The sequence below is a fragment of the Myiozetetes cayanensis genome, unplaced genomic scaffold, assembly GCF_022539395.1.
Source record: "Myiozetetes cayanensis isolate MyiCay16 unplaced genomic scaffold, myiCay2020 scf20-37, whole genome shotgun sequence".
In the NCBI taxonomy this organism is placed as follows: Eukaryota; Metazoa; Chordata; class Aves; order Passeriformes; family Tyrannidae; genus Myiozetetes; species Myiozetetes cayanensis.
In genome coordinates this window covers 16217521-16235890 of record NW_026087412.1, presented here as the reverse complement: position 1 = coordinate 16235890, position 18370 = coordinate 16217521, and the positions used below count along the sequence as shown (strand labels likewise).

The window sequence follows — 18370 nt, the reverse complement described above, 5'->3', positions numbered from 1 at the left end:
TTAACTGCCTTTTAAATGCATGTTTTACTTGTTTTGTGTGTAGTACACATGCACACACTGCTTTGTTTCCACACATTGCTCTTGGCTGTTGGCAAAACCCACTCCATATCCCAAATGCCTTCAATAAAGGATTCTGCAGCAATGCTGGAGCTGGTGTGGTTCCTTTAAGATAAAATATAGGTTCAAAGAGAAAAATAGAACTCTGCTGTCAGATTTAATTTACCAGGGGCTGATATAGCCAGACCCACACAGTTTCTACTCCTTAAACTCCAGTCATTAAAAGTGTAGCGAGAGCAGTCTTTGCTCGACAGACTTTGTCTCATCCCAGGAATGGAGTTCTGAGCCTGTCTGCTGCTCACAGCCCAGCCTCTGACTCTGACTGATGCCGAAAAATCAGAGAAGAAACTCTCTAGACTCGTTTTGAGTACAGAAAGCCAAAAAAGCACACGTTTATTCCAGCACCAGGTGTATCAGAAAAAAATTCCTAAGGGTGCACTACGAACCACACAGGTTCCATAACTTTATACAACTCTCTAATTACACATTCAAGGATTACCTCACCTCTTCCACCCTATTTTCCACCCACCATATGCCTCCCTGGAATTGCTTCAGAGGTCGTAAAGTGACCCCTGGTGCCAGGCATCAACATCTTTCTTGTTATGTTCTTCTCTTGACTCCTAGATTTCCTCCCTTCTGGAACTGGCTCAAGGCCTTAACCCAGTCTTGTGGATGTGGTTTGTCTTCTTTCTTGCTTTTCATCTGTTTCTTCACAGGTGCAAGAACCATCTCTGTTTTTATCACAATTCTTGCCTGTAAAAAAAGGGAAGAGTGCTGTGTCAGGTTCTGGGCCCCTCAATTTAGGAAGGACATTGAGGTGCTGGAGCAGGTCCTAAGAAGGACAACGAGGCTGGGGAAGGGACTGGAGCAGAAGTACCGTGAGGAGAGGCTGAGGGAGCTGGGGTCGTTCAGCCTGGAGAAGAGGAGGCTCAGGGAGACCTTGTTGCTCTGCACAACTCTCTGACAGGAAAGTGGAGCCAGGTGGGGGTCAGTCTCTTCTCCCAGGAACCAGCAGTAGGACAAGAAGACACAGTCCAGGGAAGCTTTGGGTTGGACATTAAGAAGAAATTTTTTACAGAGAGAGCGGTCAGCCATTGGAATGGGCTGCCCAGGGAAGTGGTGGATTCACCGTCCCTGGAGGTTTTTAAGATGAGAATGGATGTGGCACTGAGTGCCATGGTCAAGTAGGCAAAGTAGTGTTGGGTCAAAGGTTGGACTTGATGATCTCAGAGGTCTTTTCCAACCCAGTTGATTCTGTGATTCACAAGAAATTATAAACTACGCATTTTCCCTTGAGAACTTCCAACCTTACTAAAACACATGAGTTCTACGGCTAGCACCCTCCTTTAAAATGCTTAGTCTAAAACATAAATTCTATGGCTATCAGTTCTAATAATTATTCTTAATTTTACGGCTACACGACCTGGGGCACAACTGCAACCTTTCCTTAATCGTCCCAAACCCTGATTTTACCCAGGCTTTTGAATGTTCCTTGACCTAGTAGCTGGACCTCCTCAAAACCAGATGTTTTTTCTATCCCAAACGCTGTTTCGGATGCACAAAACATCTCAAACAGCCAAGCCAGGCTCCCCTCGGCCCCTCTCCGCTCCCCTCGGCCTCCCTCGGCTCCCCTCGGCTCCTCTCGGCTCCCCTCGGCTCCCCTCGGCTCCCCTCGGCTCCTCTCGGCTCCCCTCGGCCCCTCTCCGCTCCCCTCGGCTCCCCTCGGCCTCCCTCGGCTCCCCTCGGCTCCCCTCGGCCCCTCCCGGCCCCGCTCGGCTGCCCTCGGCCTCCCTCGGCTCCTCTCGGCCTCCCTCGGCTCCTCTCGGCTCCCCTCGGCTCTCCTCGGCTCCCCTCGGCCCCGCCCGGCCCCGCCCGGCCCCGCTCGGCTGCCCTCGGCTCCCCTCGGCCCCGCCCGGCCCTCCTCGGCTTCCCTCGGCTCCCCTCGGCCCCGCCCGGCCGCGCCCGGCCCCGCTCGGCTGCCCTCGGCTCCCCTCGGCCCCGCCCGGCCGCGCTCCCTCAGCCCGCCATGGCGCGCAAGAAGCTGCACCGTCCGATCGCCGCCATGGCCAAGAAGATCCGCGAGTACCGCGCGCTGAAGGAGCGCCCGCGGGACTCGCAGCGCTTCGCCCTGGACTACGAGACCATGCGGCGGCCGCTGACGCAAAAGCGGCTGCCGGTGCGTGCCTGGGAGGACGTGCGGAACGAGAACCGGCTTTTCTCGCTGCTCTGCCGCCTGCCGCGCTTCGGCGTGGGCCGCACTGTCACCCGCAAGTCCTGGCTGTGGGCGCACGACGAACCCTGCTACTGGGTCATCACCAAGGTGAAGGCGGACTACACGGCCGAGGTACCCGCCCTGCCCCATCCCCGCCCCGCGGCAGCTTCGCCCGCCGCGCCCTGCCCTCAGCGCCATCCGCTTTTCTTTGCAGAACATGGACCACGGCAGAGCCTGGGGCTACCTCACCTTCAGAGGTAAGACCGGCTCGTTTTCCCACCCACGTGGAGAGCACCGGGAGTGCGGCAGGAAAAACCGCGGCCGCTCCCAGCCTGGGGAATTTGTGTTTTTCTCAGATCTGCGAACGGGAAAAGACGTTCCCCCTTCTTTTAGTTTCAAAAGCTGGGATCTAGCTCCCTCGGAATGTCTTTCCGAGGAGTGCTGTGGGAGAGCCAGTGCAAGATGACCTTGGGGAACAGCAGCACTAGCAGTGCTAGATGAGCTGACGGACTGTTCTGAGACTTTGAAGGCAAGACACAGAATGAGCACAGGGGGGGTGGTCCGGGTAAAATTTTCACTAAAAAGCTACAGTGGCAAACAGCTTGTGTTCCTGAAATTTTTGATTAATGCTTGAATGAGTGGATTTCCCTTTTTAGAGCTGCTTTGTATTATGTATACAATTGTCCCCTGTGGGAGTTACTGAAGTAGTTCTCATTCAAAGGTTTTGAAGTTGTTGGGAGCTTTTAACACTCAGTTTTCCAGAGAACTTTCATCAGTGTAGAGAGAAATTACTCTTGTTCTTTAGCCATAGAAATGGAACCTGAGAGAGGTGGAATGACACTTTGGATTAAGGGAGGGAATCACCAATAGTACTGGAACAACTTGCCTGTAGTCCTCTCAGCCTGTTTCTGTTTTGATTTCCAAGGACAGAAGCGAGATCCCATAGTATAGCAGGGGAGATCCTGTTCAACCCTTTGAAAACTCCATTTACCTGTTGTAGCATTTTGGGTGCTGAAGAGATGCTGTGTTTCCTGGAAGTTGGTTGTGACAGTGTTGCCCACTTGTGTTCCTCATCTTTTCCCAGGCAAAACTGAAGAGGAAGTGAGGGAGATCGACAAGGTCATGTACCATGACTGGCGTGTGGTGCCCAAGCACGAGGAGGAGGCCTTCAAGAAATTCACCCCCGTGCCAGAGGAGACTGTTCGGTTCCTGCCGTACCCCCCGCTGCTCCGAGCCATGATCCTTGCCCAGTGGCAGAAGGAGGGAAAGCCGGTCACAGAGGAGCCAGTTATTGATCTGCAGAAGATCCTGGCCACTCCCCAAGAACGGGCAAAGAAAAAAGCTACAGGGACACCTGTATAAAGACTTGTTCTGTGTCCCGAGCTTCCCACGTGCTTCTCACTGCCCGTTAGAAGCCCAGTGCACAGGGCTGTTTCAGGGAGCCCTGTGCCCACCATGGTAGGGGGTAGCCAGGTTTCCTGGCTTTCTCCCCAGCCCTGTACAGTCACTTCATCTCAAAGGGAAGATGCTGACTCTTTTTCCATAATGTTGGTCTCAGTCAGCAGAGGAACCTTCTTGGTTCCCCGGACACAGCTCCTTGTCAGCCAACTGCAGTTCTTTGGAGCATAATTTTCTTCATAACCTGAAAATTAGTGTTTTGACAACATTTTTTAGATAATTTGGGTCCTGCATGAATCACAGAGAAATGACTGATAACATCACAGTATTTCACAGAACTGTGAAGAAATGTATCTGCAAATGAAAATAAATGTTGTCTTAATTCTGCAGCACAGTTCTAAGAAAACTTGGGAATTTTTTTCAGTGCCTGGAGATTATTGTGAGGGCCAAATGCAGAGCCATTAGCTTACCAAATGAGCAAGGAGGGAGAGAGCTGTGGGTGTGAAATGGGATGAGTAGAACAGTCTAGTCCTCTGTACTGCATGGCTGGGATCTGAACACAGCCCTAGAACAGGCAGTGCCTTCCTGAGGGAGCACAGACCCACAGTGGGCAGAGCCAAGTCTGGTCACAGCATCCCCCAGCAGCCCTGGACAAGGCAATGACCAGGGTGCACCAGGGAGTCCAGCCAGGAGCAAAAGCAAATAGAGCTGATACAGCATAAGGTGTAGAGGCATCCAGCAGTTTGGGTGGGGAGGGACCTCTGAAGATGATCTACTTGAGCCCCTCCAAGTCCAAGGGGTCCATCCAGGAACATCTGGGGACAGACACAGCTACAGGCATATTGAGGGCCCCAACTCATGTTTAAGTGAGGCTCCTGGGCCATAGGAGGAAAGGGCCCTTGTACAGTTGGGGGTCTGGGTGGTAATGATCAGGACAGTCCTGTCCTGGTGAGCTCAGAACACCTGGGGGAAGGGGTGTCCTCTCACAGGACCCTGGGCAGCCTGGGAGCCTTCCCAATGGTGAAGGTCCCTTCCAGGAAGCTGCACAGCCCATTTGCCACAGGTTGGATTCCACACCCAGATTGTGGTGTGAGCTTTGCTGGCCCTCCCAAACCTGTACAGTTACCTCACAGATCATTTACCAGTACAGGAGGTTGTCTGAGCGATGCTGGCAGTGACCTGCTTCCTCACCCACCCATCTGATGGGTACCAGATGTCTGCACTGCTCAAACCGCTCCTGGCTTTATTCAAGGGTGCAGCCCCAGGAGTGCAGGACTGGTCCCAGTACCTGTTTCCAAACTTTGTGGTTGAGATGCCCCCACTAATGCTGGAGGCATTGCCAGTTGTACTACACCCTGACCTGTGCTGCCCCACAGTGCAGGCGTTGGTCATGGATGAGATTCACCTCAGGGCCCCTGCTCAGGGCAGAACATGCTCCTGTCGTAAGGAGGTGGTTCCCTCGTGCACTGCCACGTACGGCCCTTGAACTAAGGCAGTTCAACAAAATAAATATGAAGGTGTCCAAGTGCTGCTGCAGCTGAGGAGCTCCCTCCCCACAGTGTCTGTCGCAGATGCCCAAGGGACTGTGAAGTGCCGCCCTGTACCGCGCTGAAAGCTGACCTGACGTGTTAATCCTGGCAGTTCACCTGAAGGGGCCACCCTGACAGAAGCTGCAGCTAGCCAGCAGATAGATGCTTCTCTGCTCTTCTATTTCTGAAGCTGTTCCACCTTTAATTTCCACCCTTTATTTCTGCTGCCGGCAGAAGCTACAGATTGCATTTGGCTTGCTGGACCAGCCCCTTCTGCTGCAACTCTGTGAGCCATCCACACCTCATTTCTTGCCGCTAAACCGCTCAATAACGGTGAACACTTGAACTGCACTCCCACCCTTTTTAAATGTCCTTAAACACCGAGAAGCAATCCCAGTGCTTTCACAGGAACACAGTGCACTGCTCAAGCTGATGTTAACACGTTTATTACATACAGAACAGATATGGTTTGTTGTTGATAGCATAGGGAACAAAGCATGGGAACGTATTCATACAGCAGGCTCTTTACAGAATGCCATCTTCAGACCAAACAGCGGAGTTTACAGGCCTTAAGACACTTTTTAAAATCCTTTTGTAACATACAAGATACTTTACATACATCACAGTGGAGATATGACAGGGAAGTGTGCTGAAGCCAGTCAGTTCTCACCTTGATGCCCAGCAGCCACCCAAGGCTGCAGGAGCTGCCAGCAGAGGCTGGGTCTCCCCTCTGGAGCTGCCCCTCTGGGCCATGTGCTTCTCTTGGAGGAAAACATGCACCGAGCTGGAAAGGAACCTGGTGGTAGAGGTCCCAGACTGATTTCCTCATGCTGCCAGAGCCCAGTGGGTGACAGGAGACTGAGTGATATCCCTTCAACTGCTCAAACCAGATACAGAACAGAAGTACAAATGTTGCAATTCTGATTTTCCTACAAAAGAGTTGACAAAGTGAAGGAACTGGACCCTAGCAGGGGTTTTTCCTTCCCCCCCCGCCCCCCAACTAGCCCAAATTCTGAAGTTTACCTGGCCCTAACTGTTACATGACAGTGGAATCTGTGCTTTAAATGTTATATTCTTAACGTCAATGCACTCTGTGTTGGGACCCAAAGAGCTCTTCCTAGCAGAAAGCATATGGGGAAAGTGAATTAGAAGCCTGGCATGGTCAGCAGTGCCCCAGTGAAATGTCCCTGCTGAAAGGTCCCCCCACATGCAGATGGTGACTCCAGCTATCCCTTAACCCAGTGCCAGCCACAGAGCCCAGTGTGCAGATGCCTGGAAGGCTCCCTCCAGCTGGATTCCTGCCTGGGGGAGCAGCGGTGTGGGTGTGTCACCAGCATTTCTCACAGGCAGTGTGGGCACCACTGTGGCTGGCTGAGGTTCACCAGAGGTGCTGCTTGCCTCCCTGCAGGGGCAATGACTGCCCCAGCCTTTCCTGAACTGCAGATCCAAAAATCGTTTCAGTGCTGCTGCATCATCAGCAGAGGTGCCACATGTTAGAGCATCACCTGGGATATATGGCATCCCTGCAGCACAGCAGGAGCTTTAGACCACAAGCCTTGGGAACAGCCTGGTCCACGGCAGCAAGCACAGGACACAGTTGTGTGCTTTCTGGGAGATGGAGGCTTGCCCAGTTGTCCCCAAACTGTCATAAGGATGTCCATGAGAACCCCAGAGTGCTGCACAGCTCAGGGAAGAAACAAGATGACCACCAGGAGCTTCAAAATTCATCAGTAACAACTGTGACTTGTCCTAGTCCTGCACATTCAGAAGGGAGTGCTCTGGGGACACGGAACTTGACCTTGTGGGATGGGACTGCGCTGACAGAAAGGGGGAACACACCATTGCCTCTACACCTGGAGCTGCCACATTCTACACTTTGAGCTCAAAACCACTCTCCCTGGCCCTGGTTTTTTTGCACATCTGCCCAGCAGTGTTTACACAGGGAGGGCCATCCCCACTTCTCTTAAGGGCTGTCAATTTTTTTCAGGAGTCAGAAATTTCCAGCTTTTTGAACTACTTACTAACACAGTTAGTGTTAGATAAAAGATGTTAGATAAAAGATGCTGAGATTTCCCAGTTCCTCAGTTCCCTTTTCTGTGATTGTGTGACTTCAGGTGAGACACAGCCTTTCTATACCTTGACTGCATATCCAGTCTTTCCTAACTCACAGCTGGTCTGTTTTCCTGTGAAAACAATCTCCTTCCAGCAATTCCTGGGAAGGGGACATAGCCTTGAGTCAAGGCAATGTCAATGTGTTAATGCAGAATTCACAGCAGATCACCATCTACCCCCACCCATGTTTTAAAAGCCACCGAATGCAATGCAGAGATAACTTTCTTCTGAACCTTTCAGAACCAGCTAAGGAGTTCTTTACTGCCTGGCATTTTTGGAAGGGGGAGTTAGGTGTTGCCTTTTCTGCTCTTGAAAGGGCAATGTTCTAGTACCCCTTTGCTACCACAGCCATGTGGCCTCCACAATCAAACACCCACTGGCCACCTGAGGCCACCAAACAATCCTCTTGGGACACACACAGGCACCCAGCACACAAGTGCTGAGGCAACAGCAGCAGCAGCAGAGGAGGGGACTTTCCCACTGCAAGGATGGAAGATGTGAACCCCACAGCAATGGTGCTGGTGCCTCCTCCAGCCCAGCAGCAGAAGGGCTGCCCAAACCATAATGCTCCTTTCTACTGAGGGCTCCTTGGACCTATCTCCTCTCAGACCGGGGGATGTTACTCTGTGCTTAAGGTGGAGAGTTCACTGGTGAACTAGAAGGGATTTCTGCTGGGGTGCTGCAGAAGTGATTCACCACCAGTGCTTTGCAGGGGATGCCTGAGGACACATTTCTTTCTCATGCAGGTGGGAGTGAAGCAACCTGCCTGAGAACCTGAGCCACCCCCCTCCAGCTGGGCAAAGGCTTCCCACAGTCCTGGTTCCAAGCTCACTTCAAGATGTGCTGCTGTTTCTCTCCTTGTAGATGCCAGCTCCAGAGCAGAACAAGAATCCAACCCTGCCGAAAGCGCACGGGCCCGAGATGAAAGCTTGCGAGTTCCAAGGGGGTCACAGTCTGAGGCAGGAGCCGTTGCAGTTGTCTGGGGTCAGTTTCCAGCAGGAGTTATAATGCAGGCGTTCTGTATGTACATCTTGGCATTCAGGCGGGAGGAGGGACACTTACATCGTGGGGATGGAGGAATTCTCACTCAGGGATATATGATACCTGCCACACAATAATGTGGCTCCGTTCAGCCTTGGAAAGTACTGGCTTCACCTGTGTGGCATCTCCTGCGTTCTCTTCTGTCTCGTCATCTTCCCCATCCCCTGGAGAGAGAAAACAGAGAGTAAAAATGGCAAGAAAGAAAATCCCATAGTGCACTGCTCTGGAATACTCCAAAGTGGCCAATACTGTTAAGTCCAAGCAGTCTGACAACAGACACCATGAGCTGAGACCTTCCTCTGTGCCTGGAGAACAACTACAGCAAGATGATGCTTTTCCAAAGTTGGACTGCACGGATGGGACAAACCAACTCCAGCAGCAGCAAAAACCACCCTGCCTTTCAGGGAAGCCAATTTTTACACACAGAGCACCTTCAGCAGCATGGGTGATCCCAGTGGGGCAGCAACATTTGGAGCCAGTGGCACAGATGGGTTTGTTCTTTCCAGAGCCATCCACACAGCCATGTGGCACTGCAGGCACAGGGCAGAGGTTGGCAGCCTTGCACTGTGCAAGGAAAATCCTTATCCCTCCTCACAGCCAGACGCAGGAGAAACAGAGTGCGGGGTTTTTCTGCTCTGGCTCCCCACAGTAGCGATGCCTCACTCCATGGCCACAGCCATGCACCCTCTCCCCTTCCAGGTGCCTCCCACCACAGGTACTCACCGATCCGGAAATCAATGTACCCTTCTCCTCCACTCAGCACCAGGACGTTCTTCAGCTTCTGCCCCTCGGTCTCGGTGGCCGCCGTGCTGGGGTTCTCCGAAGGGCTGTCCAACACGCTCCCGTTCAGGGTCGCAAGGACATTGCCTGGGGAGAGGACAGAGGTGCTGTGAGTGCCTCTGCTCAGCCCCCCTGCAGTTCACACACGCACAGACACGCCAGGCAGACCATTTCCTTCTGCTGGACAAACCTGGCAGTCGCTGCAGCTCAAACCCCTGTGTGAGCCACATGAAGTGTCAGCAATGGCCTGCACTCCGTCTGCTGCAGAGCAGCTCCAGCCCCGTTACAGAGGGGCTGGCGGAACAAGCCCCTGCTGAGGAAGGGCTCTGCTCTTCCTTACCAGGCACAGAGACGAAGAATTTGACAGCATCCCGGTGTCCATGGAAACAGAGCTGTGCCTGAGCCATGGAGCAGTAGGGAATGAAGCTGCTGGCAGATTTGTCACTGTTGTCATCACCATACACGTGGATGACCCCGCCAGAGCGGCTGCCCTCTCCAGAGATTGGTGAGGTCTTGTTGGCTGGGGATAGGGAGGAAGAACATCATCAGTGATACCTTTGAGTCACCTTTACAGAAGGGACTCAATCAAAGAGAAAACTCACGGGTCATGAAGGAAAACCTTTAAAGGCACAGGTCTCTTAAAGATCTTGTGTGAATAATGTGATGGAGAAGACCACACTAGATTACACAGTACCTCTCTTTTAGACTGGGGCAAGCTAGACTGGTGTCCCAGTGAAGGACTCACCAGCAGTGATTCTGTCCAGCCTCCAGAAATCACCCTGTCCCAGTATCAACCTTGGTCTTTTGTACCCGGCAGGGTATCCAAAGGTGTCCACTGTTCCCAGAGACACCTAGAGGAGAATTACTGCTATTCTCTGGATTGGTGAAGTTGCTCAGTTTCCAAGTCCTTTGCTCATGCCCAGCTGTCAGCACACCTGCTGCTGAAAGCAGTCTCTGGGTCTGGTGAAGCCTCTTGGCCCAGTCAAAGCCATCACAGAAGTGAAGTGAGATCCTTCCTCAGTTCTTGATTTAACCATGACACCAGAACATCAAACCAGTCCAGCAATGAATATCTGAAACATGTTCACCATCCACAGCTACCAAGGATTTCAAGGTGAGCTCAGGGGCCTGCATCCTTCATGTCCAGGCTTTGAGAATGTGAAAGCTTCCACTCCCCAAGCAACAGAGACCAGTGCTCAGGGCCTAGGACAGCACATGCTTTCCTTCTGCATACACCCACATCAGTACAACAGGAACAGTACTAAAATCAGGCAGCTTTCAATGAAGCTTGATTGCTTCATTAATTATCTGTAGTTCTGTATTTTGATTTGGGCTGGACTTCAGTTATTAAGTAATCTAAACAAAGGAAACTTTTCACTATCAGGCTCAAGTAAGGATGGCAACACAAGTACAAATACTTTGATGGAGGAATGAGAATCAGTGTGTGTACAGTATCTGGCTTTTTACTGCAACTAATATCAGATGCTTTAAAATGAGGAGGTGTGTTGACAGTGCTTCTGGACAGCCATATATATTTCTTTGAGTGAAAAAAAAGCCCTAATTTCTCACCCTGGAAAGGCATAAATTTGAACTCAGACCCTGTCTTAGCTGGGCAAGCAAACTAAACAGTTTGGACTCAGCTCTGAACAAAGCCAGGCAGTTCTTCATGTTTATCAGCTCCTCTTGGGTTAAACATCTTGGTTGATGGCTCACAGCCAGCAGGTGCCACAGCACCTCCTGCCCTTGGCCTGCAACTGATGAGAGAAACATCCTTGGAAAAACAAGGATGACCAAGGAAGACCTTGGAAGAACACTCTACTCCTGCTTCCTGGAACCCTCTGACTGAATGAACCTCTCCAGTCCCCATCTCAAACCTGACCTACCATAGCAAGGGAACCACTGATGAAGAATAAATTACTCTTAAAACAAAAAAACCAGATGGATGGCTGATGAGATGGAAAAAATGTTTGTAGCTATGGGAAATGAGGATATTTACATGACTGTCTCTGGTTGCATTTCTCCAGTGTGACTTAAAGAGCGATGAGGAACAATGGATGGAGAGCTGAACGGCAGGATGGAAGGGTGGGAGAGCGACTGCAAGGGGGGCGGGCGTGGAAGGAGTGAGAGCTGAGGAGAAGAGGCAGTGGACTTACCCCGGAGCCCAAGGAGTTGGCCTCGGTGGAGGACTACAGCTAGGCACAGGCAGGGAATGGGAACACAGAGGGGCACGGGAAGTGGCGGGCAGGAGGGGAGAGAAGAAAAAGGTGATTACTGGGAGACAATTCAGGGGGCAACAGAAATAGTAAAAAAAACCTAGAGAAACCACCACAGGAGCTCTCATATAGTTCACACCTGCACTGTTCTTGCTTACTTGGCTCTTACCTTACAGGGACAAATGTGGTATCTGAGATGGGAGAGGGACTGTGTCACAAGGATCCACTGCTACATTCCTAGCGAGACCTTCCTGCTTAGCACTTTTTTACAGGAACACCCAAAGGTAAAGCAACTGGTTGACAGCAGAGAAAAAGCTTAACTCAGATTAAGGACAGCAGCCTCAAGGCAGAATGGGCTTCAGAACAGGGACTCAGAAATGAGACTGAGATTGCAATGCACGAAGAGGACTGTGTCACTGCCCTCCTGGTGTCAGCCCCAGGCACATCCAGCTCCACCAGCCTCAGAGGAGACCATCCCTGACTTCCAGGAGGATTACAAGAGGTTTGCTCCTTTTATACAAGAGCTATTTGCTTCTCAGCTTTCCTGTGAGCAGTGGTGAGAAAACGTAAATTTGACTGCTTTCTATTGAAAGCAATTGCAATCACCCTCAAATCCTACTCCCCCATGGTGATCTGGAACAGACTGTCAAAATAAGATGCTGATGAGCAGGTACAGAACAGGATTACTAAGAGCTTCAACTAAACTTCCAGCTCTGGAGATGCACCTATTTACTCCTACTGCTGGGTCCCCTCCCCAGGCTGGATTTGGTGTATGATACCAGTTTCTAATTGACTGATATAGTTGAGCCCTAATTTGAGTAAATCAAGCTTTTCTAAGGTCAGTTTCTGGAAAATACTGCTATGGAGATGTCTGTGCCAAAATGAAATATCCAGGGACATCTTCCTGTTGACTTCTCATCCCACGGCCTCCTTTTGGAGACTTATTACAATTTCTAAAGCTTTGTTTCTCCTGCTTAACAGTAGCTATAGAGTCAGTTCATATCACTCTGCTCTGTCAAGGTCATGCTCTAAAAAGAAGACTGTAGGGACGGTAGAGATGTCCCCCCAAGGAGGAAATAGCTTCAAATGAACTGAAAAAAGCAGAAACAAATACCTGCTTGGTTTTAAATGGGTTACATTCATTCAACCAAACACTTAATTCCTTAATAAAGAAGAGTTACACCAAGTCCAGGGCTGCTCATACCTTGGGCTCTTCTCCCTGAACACGGCTACGATCAAGGGGTGTCAGATGTTGGGAAAGCATCAGCCTGCCTGAGCCACCCACAAATAACACCCAAAAGCTTCTTTTTTTAGTGGGGGGATGCAGAAGTACCTTCAATAAATGCCACTTACTCTCTGTCAGGGGAATGGAAATGACGACGCCGTTCCCGGTGCCCACCCAGAGGCGGTTGCCAGCAATGAGCAGGGCTGTGATCCGCACGAAGGAGAAACCCAGCTTTCCAGTGCCTGGGAAACATGAATGAGAGTTGGGGAGTCAGTGATGACTCTGCGCAAGGTCTGCTTTGGGCAAATTCTGCTCTGATCTCAGTAAGTAACAGACCCCTTCCTGACAGGCCCCACTGCCTCACCCAGCATCTTGCTGACGTAAGGCTCGATGTCGACATCCTGCAGGTGCTGGTGGCTGTGGGCATGGTAGAGCCTCAGGGTGGAGTCCAGGCGGATGGAAACCCACACTCCATCTCCAATCCATGCCAGCTGTCGCACCTGGCTCTCCCGTCGAGGGTGGGCATCAAAGGACTTCTGAAATAGGGGAACCAACATGAGTTCACAATAGGTTTGCCATTATCTACACATATACTCCATTTTCCTCAACTGAGATCACTTGTTTGGGTTCCAAAGCTCTTGGAGAAGCTGTGTTAATGCCAGCTGACCACAGCAGTTTACTACAGCACAGAGAAAATCTCTCGCTTGAGCAGCTTTGATGGTCTCTGCAGACCAGATCAGGAGCAAGGACATTTAGAAACCAATGGTTTTCAATGTACTTGATAGAAAAGGAAAACATACAACTCCAGGATAAATTCCAAAGATCAAATTGCCTTGGTTCACTGATGTGAACTTCAGATCCAGCACTTCTTCTCTTCTTGACAGGATTATTGCAAGCACTCAGACAGATCTGTACCAACACCACTGTATTGAATTTCAACCAAAAGGCTCTAAACATCATTTCTTCCTTAGGTTTGTTAATGGAGGCTTGTTAACTGCACTGTTCCTCTGTGCCACAATGCCTACAGATGAAGCCTCAGAACATATGTGAAGGTTTTTTGACAGTACATGGCCTCACAGACTCACGAATAAAGGCAAAGAAAACGCTCAGTTTAGACCAATCTAAAGAATTATGCTCTGCAAAGGAAGGAAGGGATAAGTACATCCTGGCAGACTGAATCATAAATGACCCAGACTGACAGTTTGGGTTCTGCAGTAAGCAATGACAACTCAAAGGTTCTGCATTTCACACAGTGCAGCAGAAAACAGCTGTAAGAATAAATACAGCATGTGTGTGTGCACAGACACACACGTGCTCTCTTACCTCAATCTGCATCGTCTTTGGCTGGATAACATGGATTTTGTTCTTGTAGCCACACCAGACTCTATCGTAGACCACGGCCATGCAGCGGATCGAGTGGTGAGTGTGGCCAAGATCCATCAGGTGGTAATTACTGAGATCCCACTGGCCATCTGAGGTGAAAAACAAGTGTGGGGAAAGATGCATCTCCTCTGTGGCATGTCAACATACAACAGAATCCTCTACATTCCTCTGTGTATTTGAGTATATAGGCTTAGGTGGTACTCAAATGCTCAGCTGGCTTATGTCTGTGACCTTCTCATGACTCCACAGAATCACAGAATCAGATGGGTTGGAAAGGACCTCTGAGATCATCAAGTCCAACCCTTGATCCACTACCATACTCCTGCTTCAGGCACAGTCTTACACTGATGAAACACGTAACAATAAATTTTAGTTTGGTGTCTAAAAGTGTTCCAAATCAGGCTAATTTAAATATCCTTTATTGCAATAAAACAAACAGGCTTCTCAAACAAGTACAACAAAACCAGCAGGAGAAGAATACTTGAAAAGGAAATGGGTCATACAGTCCTTGTACTGAGGGTTCCTCACATCACATACATACAACATAATTCCCTCGAAGTGTCAAAGCCAGGATAAGGTGTGAGATCTCCCTTCTCTCACTGTTATTTCTAGCTAAACTTGCAGATATTGTGTCCTTCACAGACAGGCAGTCTCTATGTCATGAAGCTTCATCTTATTTCTGATGGGAACAATTTTGATGTGTCAATGGTCAGGCTTGAGCTAGTGACAAAGGCTGAATCAAAATTTGAATTGCATGAACCCAGAAATCTCTATATTTCAGCTTGCTGAATGAACTGCTACTCAATGAATAACTAAGCTCTTTATATGCCAATATTAGTCACAGTTAGCAAATTCCCAAGTGCTGTCAGGTATGAATACAACTAAGAAACTGCTCAAGCCATAGGGAAACAAAACCCACAGCAGTGAAGAGGAACAGAAATTGAATTTACCAAATGTGCCTCAAGCAACTGCACAGCATATATATTTCTAAAGTGTCACATTTACTCTACATGTGCTACACAGCCCATACACACACATTTTTGTTCAGAATAGCTCAGGAAGTGGTGTTAGCATAAGCCTGGGATGGTTTAGGATAGCAATTATGTGTATAATAGCTGTGTGTTTTAACTCTGTGTTTGTACTGCTGCACTTTCAGCCACATTTTGTTTACTCTATTACATCGATTCTTACCTTCTCCCCGGTGGAATATGGCTAGTGTTCCATCTGCCAGAGCAACCAGGACCCTCCCTTTCACATGCCTGAAATCACAGAAGAGTAAATACTTACAAAAGTCTGTAGATCTGACGGACTAATAAACCCTTCCTGCCATCCATACACACGATCTTTATGTTGTCTCTACAATTCCCAGTCAGTTTAGCATTTGCAGGAACATCCTGCAAGAGGTCACACCTTCATTGCAATAGGATCATCCCTAAATTTTATGTTGAGGAAATTCTTGTCCTTCACAATACAAACCCCATCAATTTCAACAACTTCCCCCTACTTTACTCCTCAGTGAAATTTTGCCTTTCTCTTCTCTGTTCATTTCCTCCTGATACTGCTAATCATGTGTTCACTAAATTGTGTCAGGGTTGCAGTTGAGCAGGAAAATGGGTCAGCATGAGGCTCAACCATGAAACGAGAGCAAAGCCTAAAGAGAGTTAACAAAGGTATCTTGCTCTGAGAAAACTCTCCCCTCCATACCTGCTCCGCCTAAATTGCTAAAGAAAAATTTCTGTTCCATTCTGTTCTGTTCCTTGGACCTAATCTTAAGAAGAAGGCTGGAAACATTATACAATGGGTCTGTAAGCCAGAAATTAAAGCAAAGTCAGCCAAGGTAGACATCTGAACAGGTGAAATAGGCCTGCAGCCAAGGCTCTCTCCAAGTTTCAGTGACTGGGGCAAAGACAATGGAAAGTTAGAGAGGAAGACTACAGAGACCCCAGCCTCGATGATGAAGAAAGGCAGATGCAACCCCAGAACTGAGGGCCAAGAAAAGCTCCACCCCTATACTCCACCTATTATCAATATGTATGATTAGATGTTGCAATCATATGAATATGTATGTAAGTTGTTGTAATCACAGGAGTTAGACTGTATAAATTCCCCTGTTTTGTACCAATACCTTTGAACAAGTGCTTTGTGGTGATAACCCCGCTTGCTCCCGACGTCGACAAATCAATACCTTTGCTGCTCAAAAGACCAAAAGGCTTCTGAGCAGTTATTTTACCGGATTTCTCAGATTCGCCATAACAAAAACCTTGGGAAACTTCCCTCACAAACCAAGGCACTTGGGAAAGCACAGAAAAATGTATGGTTGCCATATTCCTGGAATTGTTCAAGCCAGGAAGGTGGACAGGGCTTGGAGCAACCTGGTCCATGGCAGGGAGTTGGAACAAGAGGATCTTTAAGGTCCCTTCCGACTCAAACCATTCTGGGGTTCTGTGAGTCTATGACAAAGAGCTTCTACTGCCCCTCTGAAGTATCACTTATGCCATGAACCTTCTCTTCCAGGTCCCTTGGAATGCACACTTACACCAGGCTCAGCACAGAGTCCTTCAGCTTTATTGAGTGCAGACACTTCTTCCAGTTGGACACAGCCGAGTGCACATAAAGCCTGTGAGAGAGGACAAATTGGGAAGGGTTAGCAGCAGGCCCCACCCCTTCAGCCTCACCAGGCTTGAGTCTTTTCTTCTGCTGGGAAAGTGAGGTTAAAACCCTGAGACTATGGTGAGCTGAGCAATGAAATGAGGAATGAAAACCTTCTCCAGAAACAAGCAGTGAACTAAAGGTGTGTGGACATGAAAAACAGAGCCCAGAGCATGGAGGTGACAGAGATCTGCCAGCTCAAGGGGAACCCACCAGCCGTTCTGAGCTCCCAGCCACATGGTGGGGGCAGCACTGGTGCAGGTCCCAGCAGCATCCCCAGTCGGCTCCTGATCTGGCAGTGTTGTGCTGGGCTCTGTCTTCAGCTGCCCATTCTCCCTGAAGAGGCAAAACAACAGCATGAGAGGTTTAGCAGCAGCACTGCACAGAATGCCCTCCTAGGCCCACAGCCTGGCACTTACAGGCAGCTGTGGGGCCTTGCAGGCACAAATCACTTCCCATCCTTTGGAGGTTTTTAACTGCAGATTTGCAACATTTCCCTTTTCCCCTGCTGACAAACAACAAGCACTTCAAATCTACACTGAGTGTTTAGAAGGGCTGTTACACAAACAGTTCATTTCCAACTTCAACAGAAATATCTTAGAGCAACTTGGGCATTTAGGAACAATCTGTACCCAAGACATCCACTCTGCTCCTCAAGCCATCACATCAGACTTGTTTGTCTTAAGAATCCCTGGGTGCTGAATATGCTTTCTTGGTTAATTTTACAGCAAATCAGAGGTACTACTAGAAAAAAAATCAATCATCATTTTTACACACAGGTCAGGAAGTTCCTTCAGTAGGAATGTGAAATGTGCATGTTCTTTGGAAGATCTGCCTTAACCGCAGGTCTACCTTCACAGTGAGACCCCATCTGCTGCAGGCTAAGCCATGTGTATTTTCATTTCATTTCCTTCCCTCCTATCACCCCATCTGTAATACTGCTTGGGCACAAAACTGATAGAAGTCTGACACTCTATCAGAAGACCAGGCCGCTTTTCTTATCCCAAAGCTTATGAAAACAGAGCTGATCAGTAACTGAGTTGGCACTCTGACCCCAGTCCTCCTACCCGTTCTGCCTGGGTGCCTGTGCTGGGACAGGGTCTGTGAACACGTGCTCAGTGAGGGGCCCGGGCCGGGCCTGCGCCGGCTCTGCCTCGCTGGCACTGCTCTCCGGGACCTCGGTAGCCTCTGTTGCCTCCTCAGTAGACTGGGACTGGTTGATCTTCCCATTGCAGACAGGACCCACCTCACCTGGAGGACAAGGAACAGTGTGAGACGTGCTGGAGAATGAGCTGGTGAGTTAACTATATAGAGACATCAGGCTATAGTCAATTCTTTATCTTTCCTTGCCAAACTCAACCAAGCCTTGAGCCTGCGCCACAGACAGCAGCTCATCCAGCATCTTCTGCCTGGATGGGGAACACAGACTATTTTAAAGTGAGGCACAATCTGTGACTAGCACAGCACCAGAAGGTCTCCAGGGCTGTCACTGCAGTATGGAGTCAGCAAGGGCAGCAGTGTGGTTTGTATATGAACTTAACTGGCTCCCCAAGGCTCGGGAGAAAGCAATGAAAACAGCAGCAACTGTAGCAGTGCAAACATCTCACCTGTCCAAAATACTCTGCTGCATGACCCCCACAACCAGGGCTGCAGGATGTGGATCAGAGAGAAAAGGACTCAGAGGAGAGATGTACCAAAGGGGCCTTTGTTAAGAAACTTCTGGAGGCCTCTCAAGTGTTTAACTTGGGGACAGAAGGATGTGGCTCTAACA

At 49.5% G+C, this 18370-nt stretch overlaps 2 protein-coding genes and 1 long non-coding RNA gene across 28 annotated transcripts in view; 1 reads left to right on the top strand and 2 right to left on the bottom strand.

Annotated features, from left to right (window-relative positions):
- Window positions 1–418: 418 nt before the first annotated feature.
- Window positions 419–2158, bottom strand: LOC126641269 (uncharacterized). 2 transcript variants are annotated; one of them, XR_007629224.1, is made up of 3 exons: window positions 2105–2158; window positions 935–1100; window positions 419–810 (listed from the first exon to the last, which is right to left on the bottom strand). It is a non-coding gene; the product is annotated as an uncharacterized LOC126641269 (long non-coding RNA). The 2 variants fall into 2 exon arrangements; XR_007629223.1 differs by lacking the exon at window positions 2105–2158 and having other exon boundaries at window positions 935–1651.
- MRPS34 (mitochondrial ribosomal protein S34) lies at window positions 2055–4061 on the top strand. Its single transcript, XM_050317782.1, has 3 exons — window positions 2055–2401; window positions 2484–2526; window positions 3354–4061. The coding sequence occupies exons 1-3, from the start codon at window positions 2084–2086 to the stop codon at window positions 3629–3631; spliced, it is 639 nt and encodes a 212-aa protein (XP_050173739.1). The 5' UTR covers window positions 2055–2083; the 3' UTR covers window positions 3632–4061.
- Window positions 4062–5626: 1565 nt separating this feature from the next.
- MAPK8IP3 (mitogen-activated protein kinase 8 interacting protein 3) overlaps window positions 5627–18370 on the bottom strand; it is a 74468-nt gene continuing 61724 nt past the window's right edge. For all 25 annotated transcript variants that reach the window (XM_050317013.1, XM_050317014.1, XM_050317017.1 and 22 more), the window contains 11 exons: window positions 17667–17850; window positions 16813–16935; window positions 16487–16567; window positions 15142–15209; window positions 13891–14039; window positions 12932–13103; window positions 12696–12809; window positions 11283–11321; window positions 9470–9649; window positions 9073–9216; window positions 5627–8513 (listed from right to left, as the gene is read on the bottom strand). In XM_050317013.1, the coding sequence (XP_050172970.1) occupies window positions 8392–8513; window positions 9073–9216; window positions 9470–9649; window positions 11283–11321; window positions 12696–12809; window positions 12932–13103; window positions 13891–14039; window positions 15142–15209; window positions 16487–16567; window positions 16813–16935; window positions 17667–17850 (1376 nt within the window). In that variant the 3' untranslated portion in view covers window positions 5627–8391. The remainder of the gene's footprint in view (window positions 8514–9072; window positions 9217–9469; window positions 9650–11282; window positions 11322–12695; window positions 12810–12931; window positions 13104–13890; window positions 14040–15141; window positions 15210–16486; window positions 16568–16812; window positions 16936–17666; window positions 17851–18370) is intronic.